The 13,685-nt window shown below is 45.2% G+C and overlaps 1 protein-coding gene across 1 annotated transcript in view; it reads left to right on the forward strand.

Annotated features, from left to right (window-relative positions):
- Positions 1-13,685, forward strand: part of IQGAP2 (IQ motif containing GTPase activating protein 2) — a 151,841-nt gene that overhangs the window by 37,363 nt on the left and 100,793 nt on the right. Inside the window, 3 exon segments of the mRNA XM_078781856.1 lie at positions 58-221; positions 4,993-5,080; positions 9,810-9,973. Coding sequence (XP_078637982.1) covers positions 58-221; positions 4,993-5,080; positions 9,810-9,973 — 416 coding nt within the window.

The following is a 13,685-nucleotide window of genomic DNA, read 5'->3' on the forward strand; positions in this document are numbered from 1 at the left end:
GGTCTGTCGTGCTGCCCTGTGGAGGTCTCCATCTTAATATAATGTTTTCAATTTCAGTGTTGGCGGCTCTGGAGGTTGTGGAAGATGCTATCGAACAGGGCGATATCGAAGGTCTTTTTGCAGGCCTTCAGTGCCCCAGCTTGGGTCTGTCCGGTCTGTGCCATGAGAATGTTCTGTGCTACCTGCAGAAGCTCTCTGATGCTCGGCAATGCAAGACCCAGGTATTGTTCAACGGGATGTTTGCTTCTTCCATACATGAAGTGGATGCACTGTGAAATGAGTTTAAATTTTTTATTCAAGTGCAACTTTGTCATCCAACTTTGTATTGACCTATAAATTAACCCTTTTAGATCTCCCCCCACCCCCACCCCCTGAAGGCTTTTAGACCACAAACCGACAAGGCTGGGTGGGGGGTGGCTAGGCCAGAGAGGAGTCTGTAGAAGACAGACCAACAACCTGCCTGCGGTGAGTGAGTGAAAGGACCTTAGAGTTAGCTTCATCGTGGGACATTCCAATGATTCTGAAAGCTTTGGTTTCAACAGTGTGAAGCCGAGCTAGGTGTGAGGCAGGAGGACCAGCCCAGAGGGGAGAGCAGTATTCCATTGAGCTGTGGATGAAAGCCTTGTATGTGGTGATGAGCTCAGGTGTGCCAAGGAAGGACTTCGCACGATGGAGAATGCCCAGTCGGTGACTGGCTTTGGCGGCCAGCTTGGAAATGTGGTTTTCCCAGGAAAGATCATGGCAGATTGTGAGACCCAAGAGCTTGAGTGACAGAACTTCTTGGAGAGGATTGTTGAGAAAGTAGATGGGAGGGTTGTCCAGATGGTCTTTTCGGAGAGACAATGTGAGAGTATGAGATTTGTCAGGATTGAAAGACATGTTCCACTTGTTTGACCAGACTGTGATTTTGTCCTGGTCTGCAGAGAGTGAGGGGGCTGCAGACTGCTGATCTGAGGGATGAGGCAGGGAGCGACAGAGTGGAGTCATCAGCAAAGAGATAGAGGATTTTCCAGAGAGTCAGAGAGATCATTGATGAAGACCAGAAAAAGCACAGGGCCCAGAACATTGCCTTGGGGAACTCCAGCCTGCACAGGAAGGGGAGATGAGAGAAATCCATTCAGGGCCACATGTTGACGATGACCAGAGAGGAAGTCCGCAAGCCATGCGTGGATATTTTCATGGATACCATAGGAGGAGAGTTTGGTGAGCGGAGCAGGGTGCTAGATCATGTCGAAGGCAAGTGATATGTCAAGGGAGACAGCTCTAATTTCCTGTTTGACATTGAGGACCTCCATCCATTGTTGAGACAGCAGAAGCAGCATGTCCAGTGTAGAGTGACCTGGTCTGAATCCAAATTGATGATCAGAGATCAAGCCATTGCAGAAGAGAAAGGATTTGATATCCGAAGCAATGATGGAATCCATGACTTTGCTGATAATTGGGAGCAGGCTGATTGGTCTGTTGTTGCAAGGATCTGTTTTTGCACCTTTTTGTGTAAAGTGGTAATGTTGGCTGATTTCCAAGCTGATGGCAGATGACCTTGAGCAAAAGAGAGGGCGAAGAGAACAGAGAGGGTGTGAAAGAGCAGCAAAGCAGGATTTTAGGACCCATGGCCTGATGCCGTCTGGTCCAGTTGTTGAATCAGAGTCGAGGATTGACAGAAACTTCTCCACCTTGTGAGGAGAAAAGGACACAGAGTCCAGGAGCAGCTGGGTATGACTGGGTATGGTGGATAGAGATAGAGAGAGAGAGACAGAGACAGAGACAGAGACAGAGACAGACGGGTTTAGGACACAATATTTAGAGGCAAACACAGAGTTGAGGCATTCAGCTTTTTCTCGTGCGGAGTCAGCTGTGTAGCCGTTTGAGGTAAGGGAGGGGATGGAGCGGAACAAACACCAGAAACAGATTTGACAAGACGCCACCAGGATTTGGAATAGGGAGACAGGTTTGGGAGTTCACTCTTTGAGTCGAGAGATATTGTTTCCTGGTTCCCCTGAGGGTAGACCCACACTTGTTCTGGGATTTGTGAAAGGAAATTAGATTGCCTTTCATTGGATTTGCCTTCCAGGAGGCAAAGGCAAGTTCTTTCAAGGCAACTGCCTCACCACAAGATTCCATGTACCATGGACGGGAGGAAGGGTATGACAACTGAAGACTGGATGGGATAAATCTGTGCATGAGAGAGAGCAATTTACTTTGGAAGAATTTGCAGGATGAGTTAATGTCAGAGGCAGTAGAGATGGGAGACCAGTCCAGATGGTTTATGGCTGCTTGAAGGCCGTGCCAGTCAGCCTGAGTGAAATGCCAGACTCGTCGACGCTGAGGAGGCCCTTTGAGAATGGCCAGAGAGATGTCCACTTTAACGAGCATGTGGTCACGATGAACCGATTGGAGCAGAAGAAGAGCAGCAGACATTTGCAGGGAAGTTTGTCATAACCAATAATAAATTTGTCATAACTTCATAGGGCGTTGGGCCACCACATTCGGTCAGTACGGCCTGTATTCCCTGTGGCATGTAGTCATCATTCGGAACACACCAGCGTCTGGAATTCTGCAGGAGGGATGCAGTGTCAATCAACTCACATCTGTTTAATGGAGATGGAAAACGCTGACTCAGGCGTCATTCCAGAATATCCCATAAATGCTGTATTGGCTTTAGATCTGGGTACTGAGAAGGCCATGAGATATGGATAACATCAGTATCATGCTCATCAAACCATTGGGCGACTACATGTGGTCTGTGGGGAGGGGGGGGGGGGGCATTAGGAGTCTCCTCTTGCGGCCATGCTAGCCACATTTATGGGCAACCAGACCTGTGCAGCATTTTACACATGACACTAAGCATCCTGGGATGTTATTTGCTTAATTGACACATGGGCCACAAGCCTGTGTGGAAGCTGTTGCTTGGTGTTCCTCATTTACCTAGGTGTTTCCATCTTTTGTCCACTACCTATACATTGAGCTTGTGCATTTATGTTGGACAACAACATTTAGACAGGTCATTTTACTTTAACAATAATACAACAGCATTGGTAGATAATCAACAAATGAGCATAGTATTGTAACGAATTTGGAAAGTGTAAAGAATGTGAGAACTGGTTTGCTGTGTTTTAACTGACCCTCGTAGAGTAAATAAGGTTGAAGGACGTCCCCCTAGTTAATTCCATGAAACTTACACACAGGCCACGATATATCTTTTTAAATAGCTTATTTCCTTATTCTATGTAGGCTAAATATGTGTTTCCCACTAGATTGACTCTGCATTGCATCAAACGAAATAAGCGTAGGCCCCTTTCAATTTCCCCAATCATCTCCGCTCTCCAAAGTTCCTTTCAAAAGCGGTGCGAGTGGTGTTCAATCCCGCAAGCCGCCATTACCCATGTGCTAATCTCGGAGAAGAGGGGGGTAGGAGCCGCCAACTCACGGGCGTGGCACGTCGTCATGATCAAAGGGGAAATCGGACAGCCCTAACAGCCAACCAGCACCGCGGTGAGCGACCCGGTAGGCGTGCCCTCGCAGCCGGCGGCTTGATTCCGACCCGAGTAATAAAAGCGACTGGAAGGGACTGCTTCGGGAGATGAGATGAGAGATGAGCTGTGAGAGGAGAGATGAGCTGTGAGATGAGAGATGAGAGACGCTCCAAAAAGGAGAGGTACTTGGAGATGGAACAAGCTTTGGAGAGACGCGCTGAGAGGAGGGAGACGGCTCCACCAGAAGGAGAGGAGCAGGTGTGACCGAGCCAGCGCGTGACGTCCACAGCATCAGCAGCGTCGACGCGACCGAGGGTTTTCCCGCCAAAAACGCGAAGAGTGGGAGCTGCTACCTCCAGCCCTGCCGGTTGCAGGGACCTGACCCTGCCTCCCTCTCCAGCAACCCACCTCCGTCATTCCTGCCTGCAATTTCCCCCGTGTAAGTGTGAACGTCGTCTGTCTTAATCGTTGTCCTGGGGTTAAGTAAACTGCATAGATAAGTTAACGATTCACTGTGTGACTGCTTCTTCCATCCATTGCTTGTAAATAACTTTGATCGCTCCTTCTTTTTGCTTGTGTGTATAATAAATCCTGTTATTCCTCCGAACTCTGTCTTCTTCTCTCTTCCGTCTCTTTCGGTCGCTTTAGAGGTTTCCATATTGAATATCTGTGGCGCGATTTGGTCAACGTTGGGGGAGTCGGGCTAATCGGGGATCCTGTAACGGTCGCGGTTGACCATCCGCTCGGCCCAAAGTAACATCTTGTCCGCGACCCGTAACAGTATATTGGATTTGATCCTGAGTTCTGAAGTTCAAATCCCATATCCTATGTTCATATACTTCTGCAGGTAAGATTGAGCATTCTCATGGCATAGTGGACTGTGTGCTTGGTTTGGGAATGCTCAGCAGGCCACATTCTTGTCACACTTGTGATTATATAGATTTCTTCTTCTTTCATATGCAGTACATTGCTGCGAGTAGCATCCTTTGCTGGGGATTGCAGTAGTGATGCTGATACAGTGTGCCCCCTGTAGGTTGGAACACAAATTTGGAATTTGTTCAGGTTGATGGGGATAGCTCACCTGCTCTTCACGAAGGACACAGTGGGATCTTTGTCTTCCACCAAATAATGTTGGCAGATGGGACACCCAGTTTAACATCTAACCGAGGGACGACTTACCTCTAAGTCTAAGCCATCCTGCCAGCAATATAGTTTTTGTATTTAGTCACTGGGGATGAAAAGCAATACAACTTTCTTTCAGCATAATACTTTCACAATTTTGAAGTGGCTTTTCAGATTTTAATCATAAATATATTTAGAGAATTCTTAGAAGTAGCAGTTGAACATCTCAGGCTTGGATGGTACTCACTCAATTTATTCTTGACACAGCATCCTCAGGTTAAATGGCACCTGCTCTACTTCAAAATTTACAATTGTTATTCTTGCCAAATCTCGTATTGTAACATTTGTTTTCTGATATTTGTGATTACTTCTCTGCCTTGTGTTGTACATGATGTAGAAGACAGATTCCCTGGAGCCACTGAACAAAGAAGAGTTGCAGGCTGTTGTCATGGCAGCCAACAGTGAAGCATGGCGGGATGAGTCGAGTGAGTCTCTCCCTTCCTGTGAACGTTTTGTACATCTTGGAGTAATCAAGTAACTTTTGAGGCCTTGCTCAATATGGCACCTTTGGGATTTTGTTTGAGGCCTAAAGGCCAATAGTTTATTCTGCATTGACGAGCATACCACCCTGTGCCTCTTCCTATGCACTAACCATCTGTTAAACAAATTAACTTTCTGGACAGTAACATGGTGCTGGTACCTTGAAGTAATACAAGTCATTTCAATGAAGTCTTTTTCAACACTTTTGTTTTTTCATTATTTACTTTGTTTATTTAAATTTTATTGATTTCAAAGCTCATCTTCTTCATATATATATATAGATATTTCAAAGCTTTTCCCTTCATAAGGGGTGAGGTTGAATGGCACCAAGCTCATGCCCTACCTTAACCTCGATCATATTGTGTGTGTATATATATATATATATATATATATACCTGTATAATGCCCGTCAAAAATGACAGGTTGGAACAGTTTTTGACGGTACAGCCACGTAAGCATGCCAATATCTGAAGTCTGGGCCAAGTGTCAGGTGTGCTTGTATCATCTTTATTTAGTAGACATCATAGGGACGTACAGTGCATTCAGAAAGTATTCAGACCCCTTCACCTTTTTCACATTTTGTTATGTTGCAGCCTTATGCTGAAATCGTTTAAATTCATGTTTTCCCTCATCAATCCACACTCAATACCCCATAATAACAAAGAGAAAACAGGATTTTAGAAAGTTTTGCAAATTTATTAAAAAGAATAAAACTGAAATATCACATTTACATAAGTATTCATACCCTTTGCTTTGACACTTGAAATTTAGCTCAGGTGCCTCCCATTTCTCTTGATCATCTTTGAGATATTTCTACACCTTGATTGGAGTCCACCTGTGGTAAATTCAATTGATTGGACATGATTTGGAAAGGCACACACCTGCCTATATAAGGTCTCACAGCTGACAATGCATATCAGAGCAAAAACCAAGCCATGAGGTCCGAGGAACTGCCTGCAGAGCTCAGAGACAGGATTGTGTCGAGGCACAGATCAGGGGAAGCCTACAAAATATATTCTGCTGTATTGAAGGTTCCCAAGAGCACAATGGCCTCCATAATTCTTAAATGGAAGAAGTTTGGAACAACCAGGACTCTTCCTAGAGCTGGCCGCCCGGCCAAACTGAGCAATCGGGGGAGAAGGGCCTCGGTAAGAGAGGTGACCAAGAACCCGATGGTCACTCTGGCTGAGCTCCAGAGATCCCGTGTGGAGATGGGAGAAACTTCCAGAAGGACAACCATCACTGCAACACTCCACCGATCTGGGCTATTATGGCAGAGTGGCCAGACGGAAGCCAAACATTTCAATCTTGGTTTCATCAGACCACAGAATCTTGTTTCTCACAGTCTGAGAGTCCTTTAGATGCTTTTTTGCAAACTCCTAGCGGGCTATCATGTGTCTTTCACTGAGAGGCTTCCATTTTGGATCCTCTGGCTCTTTTGGGTCTTTGAAGTCCATTGGGTTTCAGGTTCTTTTCAGTCCTTTGGGTCTTTCGGGTTTTTGGGGTATTTTGGGTCTTCATGGTCTTTTGGGTCTAACCGTCTTCAGGGTCTTTTCGGTCTTTTGGGTCATTGGGTCTTTTGGGGTAATTTGGGTGTTTGGGGTCCATTGGGTCTTCGGCGTCTTTGGGGTCTTTTGGGTCTAACCGTCTTCAGGGTCTTTTCGGTCTTTTGGGTCATTGGGTCTTTTGGGGTAATTTGGGTGTTTGGGGTCCATTGGGTCTTCGGCGTCTTAGGTGTCTTCTGAGTCTGTGGGGTCTTTTGGGTCCTATTTGTCATTTGGATCCTTGGGGTCTTTTGGGTCTTCAGAGTTTTTTGGTTATTTTGGGTCCATTGGTTCTTCAGGGTATTTTCAGTCGTTTGGGTATTTGGGGTATTTTGGACCTTCAGAGTCATTGAGGTCTTCTGGGTCCTTGGGGTCTTCTGAGTCTTCATGGTCTTTTGTGTCTTTAACAGTCTACAGGGTAATTTGGGTGTTTGGGGTCCATTGGGTCTTCGGCGTCTTTGGGGTCTTTTGGGTCTTTTAACCGGTGGACACAGTCGTGTTCAAAGATTGCCCATTAACCCCCCCCCCCCCCCCCCCACTCAAATCCCTACGAGAGCACGACTCAAAGCCTTTAAAACCTACCCTTGTGAAAGGGGACAGACACACACACACACACATCTCATTTTTTCATTTCTGTTCCTCAAAATTATATATATCTCTTTTATTCGCGCACACACACACACACACACACACACACACACACACACACACACACACACACACACACACACACACACACACACACACACACACACACACAATTAATTGTACAGTATCGGTTGTTCTTAAGCTTAAATATAAATAATTTAAAGGATTGCTGTAAATGATGTTAATTTTACAACATCCCATATTCAACTTTATTTAAATTGTAAACCTCAAACATAGTTTATCCACCGAACGCACACACACACACACACACACACACACACACACACACACACACACACACACACACACACACACACACATTGTGTTTTATATATATATATATATTTTTTTTTGTATACTGAATCGAGGCTCGTGAAAGAGCTAACATTTATTTCACAAACAAATCAACCAGACAAACAAAATATACAAAAAGAGGGAGCGGAAGACAAGATGGGGAGAGAAGGGGAAGCACACAACCACAACATTTGAGAGCAGGGAGAAGTGTGGGAGGGAGAGGGCTTGGGGGCAGGAGGTGTGGGAAGGGGGGGGGGGGGGGGTGGGAGAAGTATAAAACACAAGGGGACCGAAATTAGCGGGGGTAGAAAATATCAAGGTTTTGGATGGGGGAGGATAAGAGATGGTGGTGAACAGCTGTTTTTAAGACCTGGAGGGTGGAGTGGGATTGAAGAGAGTGAGGGAGTTTGTTCCAGAGGTGGGAGAAAAGAGGAATGAAGGAGTGAAGGTGAGCAGAAAGTCTTGATTTTGGCAGTTTAACCATAAGAGGGTTGCAGGCAGATCTTGTGCGACCTGTGGGAATATTTGGGGGACAGAGCCCAGGGAGGGCTGGGGGGGCAAGGCCAGAGAGGAGTCGGTAGAAGACGGAAAGACCACCAACCTGCCTGCGGTGAGTGAGTGAAAGGCCCTTGGAGTTAGCTTCATCGCGGGAGATTCCAATGATTCTGAATGCTTTGGTTTCAACAGCGTGAAGACGGGCTAGGTGTGAGGCAGGAGCAGCAGACCAGAGGGGAGAGCAGTCAGTATTCCATAGAGCTGCGGATGAAAGCCTTGTATGTGGTGAGGCGCTCAGGTGTGCCAAGGAAGGACTTCGCACGACGGAGGATGCCCAGTCAGCGACTGGCTTTGGAGGCCAGATTTGAAATGTGGTTTTCCCAGGAAAGATCATGGCAAATAGTGAGACCCAAAAGCTTGAGTGACAGAACTTCTTGGAGAGGATTATTCAGAAAGTGGATGGGAGGGTTTTCCAGTCGGTCTTTTCGGAGAGACATCGTAAGAGTGTGAGATTTATCAGGATTGAAAGACATGTTCCATTTGTTTGCCCAGTCTGTGATTTTGTCCAGGTCTGCAGAGAGTGAGGAGGCTGCAGACTGCCGATCTGAGGGATGAGGAATGGAGCGACAGAGAGTAGAGTCGTCAGCAAAGAGATAGAGAGGATTTTCAAGAGAGTCGGAGAGATCATTGATGAAGACCAGAAAAAGCACAGGGCCCAGAACACTACCTTGGGGAACTCCAACCTGAACAGGAAGAGGAGATGAGAGAAACCCATTCAGGGCCACACGTTGACTACGACCAGAGAGGAAGTCCGCCAGCCATGCGTGGAGATTTCCATGGATACCAAAGGAGGAGAGTTTGGTGAGCAGAGCAGGGTGCCAGACCGTATCGAAGGCACGTGAAATGTCAAGGGAGACGGCTCTAATTTCCTGTTTGGCGTTGAGGACCTCCATCCATTGTTGAGAAAGCAGAAGCAGCATGTCCAGAGTAGAGTGACCAGGTCTGAAACAAAATTGATGATCAGAGATCAAGCCATTGGAGAAGAGGAAAGATTTCATATCTGAAGCAATGATGGATTCCATGACTTTGCTGATAATTGGGAGAAGGCTGATTGGTCTGTAGTTGCTGGGATCTGTTTTTGCACCTTTTTTGTGCAAAGCGGTGATGTTGGCTGATTTCAAAGCATGTAAAGTTTGGACTTTTTCAACATATTTCAACATACAGCTATTTGATCTTCATTTCAACAATATTGATAGATAAAGGTGATATAATATAACAAATATCATGAAACATTTACATTTTGTAGTCCATTGTATAATTTAAATAAACATAAATGCAAATTTCGCATGTGGAAAAAGTAAGTACACCCTTACATTTATCACTACTTCAAATGCCTAAAATTAGAAACAGGTGCACCAGCTCAGGTGCAAATGATTAGAACATCGTTAGAGAGGATCTTGGAGGAACCCGTCTTATTTAAACCTCAGACATTTAGTTTGGTTTGCTCTTTGTTGTTGAAGTGTGTGGCGTCGCCATGCCTAGATCAAAAGAGCTCTCTGAGGCCTTCAGAAAGATATATATATACACACACACACATACAATGTTTATGTAGATGTAATACTATTCTATAAAATTATTCCAGTTGGTTTTGGGTGTGAAGAACTTTCATGTTGATGTGCTGTTTGTTTCTCAGAGCAAAAATCTTTGCGTTTGATCAACCGGTGTATTCGACAAGGCAACGCTAAAGAGACTGTCCGAGGCCTAATGCAAGCTGAAGCAGATCTACCTGCTGTGCATGAATTTGCAGCAGAACTGTACCAGCATGATTTGCGGAGTCTGCAGGACCAACGTAATATGGTGAGCACTTGTGGGCCGTGAACCTTCAACGACATGATAAATAATTAGGTGGCCACATGGTAAATAATATTTCCCAGTGGTGGTTTTGGGGCATGTTAGACATTGATAATCCATTGAGTTATTTACCTCATTGTGGTTACCTTTTGCCTGTGTGTGCGGCAGCACTGTTTGACCCCACATCCCAACATACACGACATCGTGGCCTTTGGTGTCCTCAAAACAGATGTAAAGGCAGACTTGTGTTAACCTAAAATCTTGCCTAGATTCTGAAGTACTGATACCCAAAGTTTGGGGCCTTTAAGTGCTACGGTTTTGGATGTGAAAGAATGACATAAACGCATAAACACTTGAAAATATTTTAGTTTTTGCATCTACAGTCATGTGAAAAAGTAAGTACACCCCATGTAAAGTTTTGACTTTTTCAACATATTTCATCATACAGCTGCTTGATCTTCATTTCAATAATATTGATAGATAAAGGTGATATAATATAACATATCATGAAACATTTACATTTTGTCGTCCATTGTATAATTTAAATAAACATAAATGCAAATTTTGCATGTGGAAAAAGTAAGTACACCTCTACATTTATCACTACTTCAAATACCTAAAATTAGAATCAGGTGCACCAGCTCAGGTGCAAATGATTAGAACATCGTGAGAGAGGATTTTGGAGAAGCCTGTCTTATTTAAACCTCATACATTTAGTTTGGGTTGCTCTGTTGTTGAAGTGTGCGGCGTCACCATGCCTAGATCAAAAGAGCTCTCTGAGGCCTTCAGAAAGAAGGTTATAGATGCCTACGAGTCCGGGAAGGGATTTAAAAATATCTCCAAACAATTTGAAATCAATCATTCGACTGTCCGGAAGATCATCAACAAGTGGAGAAGTTTCCAAAGAACTGCCAACTTATTCAGGCCAGGCCGCCCCAGCAAGTTCAGCCCGAGAGCAGGCCGCAAGATGCTCAAAGAAGTCTCTAAGAACCCCAGAATGTCATCACGGGACCTACAGGTAGCTCTTGCCACTGTTGATGTCAAAGTGCACGAGTCTACCATTAGAAAGAGGCTGCACAAATTTGATCTACATGGGAGGTGTGCCAGGAGGAAGCCAATGCTATCGAGAAAGAACATCAGGGCAAGACTAAAGTTTGCCAATGAACACCGAGGCAAGGACCAGCACTTCTGGAACAATGTGCTCTGGACAGATGAGTCAAAGGTAGAGCTATTTGGCCACAGTACCAGAGGACATGTTTGGCGAAAACCAAAGACAGCATTTGACCACAAGAACCTGATACCAACTGTAAAGCATGGTGGTGGAAATATTATGGTTTGGGGCAGCTTTGCTGCATCAGGGCCTGGGCAGCTCACCATCATAGAATCCACTATGAATTCTTCATTGTACCAGAGGGTGCTTGAGGATAATGTGAGGCCATCTGTTGGAAAGTTGAAGCTCAACCGAAGGTGGACCTTGCAACATGACAATGACCCTAAACATACCAGTAAATCCACCAAGGAATGGCTGAAAAGAAAGAAATGGAGCATTCTGGAATGGCCAAGTCAAAGCCCGGATCTAAATCCCATCGAGATGTTGTGGGGGGATTTGAAACGAGCTGTGCATGCAAGAAACCCCTCAAACATCGCACAGCTGAAAGAATTCTGCATGGAGGAGTGGGCAAAAATTTCTCCCAGTCGATGTCAGAGACTGGTAGACAGTTATAAGAAATGCCTACTTGAGGTTGTTTCTGTCAAAGGGGGCAATACCACCTATTAGAGCCAAGGGTGTACTTACTTTTTCCACATGCGAAATTTGCATTTATATTTATTTAAATTATACAATGGACTACAAAATGTAAATGTTTCATGACATTTGTTATATTATATCACCTTTATCGATCAATATTGTTGAAATGAAGATCAAATAGCTGTACGTTGAAATATGTTGAAAAAGTCAAAACTTTACATGGGGTGTACTTACTTTTTCACGTGACTGTATTTGTAAAAGGAGGTGTGTGTGTGAGAGTGTGTGTGTGTGTGTATGTATAGCAGAAGTACCCGGCATTGCGGGGAGGGGGAGGGGGAAGGGGAACGGGGGGGATGGGGGGTGGAGGGGAAAAGGCGGGAGGGGGAGGGGGGGAAGTGTAAGGGGTGGGAGGGGAGGGGGGAGGGGAGGATGGAGGGGGAAGGGGGAGGGAAGGGGAGGGCCAGTCAACAATGACGTTGTAGTTCTCATGGTAGGAAAGCAGCACAACAATTGCGACATCGTCCTGTATCTTCGCAACAACAGCACAAAGTGGATTTTGGAGACTCACCGATCCTGTGACGCCCTCCAGTACCGGCGTTGCCGGGCGGGGGAAGGGAGACCCGTACATTCCCAACCCGTACATTCGCCCTCTCGACTCAAGCTCACTCGGACAAAAGCCTCGCACAAATTACACCATGAAGGCCCAATGGCCATGTCTATGCCACAAATCAAGTACCTGAGCGAGTCTGGTGCACTGAATTGAAAATATATAGAACGCTCGTACTCCGTGAAAAGTGAAGCCACGTGTCGCCATCTTGGTTAGCACGACTCGACCAACTCGCTTCGCAGATCACGTTTGTTTTGAACGTGTCCCAGAATTTAAAAGCCAGACAACTGTTAAAATGCCATTTTGTGCGGAAATAAACTGCTCCAATCGGTTACGGAAGGGTTGTGGAAAGACGTTTCACAGCTGTTTCAAAGACGTTTAATTCATATCGCACAAAATTGACAAAAATCGACACAAAACACGATCGCATGAAAGGTGAAACAACGGAATCGCTTTTCGCTCTGAATTACGTGCAAACGTGTGACGGAAATCACCATCGCCCAGCATCGAGTGCCAACCAAGATGGCGCCCGGTAGCTGCATCTCCACCTATGTGGTGTGAATGGCAATGGTCATTCTATATATTTTCAGTTCAATGGTCTGGCGGCAGGGATGGAACATCACGTGATCGCTCTGAGCGAATCAGCGAGCTGCTCTGGCACCGGCTGAGATTCCGTGTATAATGTTCCTCGCTGAAATGCGCTGAGGTAAATATGAATAAAAAATATGGATCTCGTCAAATATTTTGAGGTAGGCCATGTCCTTCCCAGGCTCAATGGCCATGTCTTTGCCAAATATCAAACACGTGAGCCTCTCCGTTTAGGAGTCTTTCGGTAACATTACACACACACACACACACACACACAAACTGTGTTTTAGATATATATATATATATATATCTATATATATATATATATATATATATATATATATATATATATTGTTGCGGATATGAGGACTGTATTTTTTTATTGTGTGCTTTATTATTATTATTGTTTATTCTGTCCCTCCTGCCTCCAGTGTTGTGTAAAAGTAAAAAGGGCGTCCCGGTAGTTATTCCATGAAACACCACATTGCAGGACCCGATAAAACCCTTGTTCAGCAGTTTATATCCTTATTATGTGTTTTAGGGTAAGGCCTTGTCGTCCATTAACATGACACTCCATTGCACCGAGTAAAAGAGATAGATTCCCTTCATTCCCATTCCCAAAAACCTCCATTTCCCCTTTCGTAATGGCCAAGCCTCAATTTGGCAATTACATCCCCTCCAAAGCCGCCATTGACCACGAGGCAGGGTTGGGGAAGAAAGGCGGGTCTCCACCTCGTCATAGAGGGGAGGAGTAAGTCGGCCCCGCTCATCCAACC

The sequence above is a fragment of the Myxine glutinosa genome, chromosome 7 (genome assembly GCF_964187855.1).
Source record: "Myxine glutinosa chromosome 7, kmMyxGlut1.1, whole genome shotgun sequence".
Taxonomy (NCBI): Eukaryota; Metazoa; Chordata; class Myxini; order Myxiniformes; family Myxinidae; genus Myxine; species Myxine glutinosa.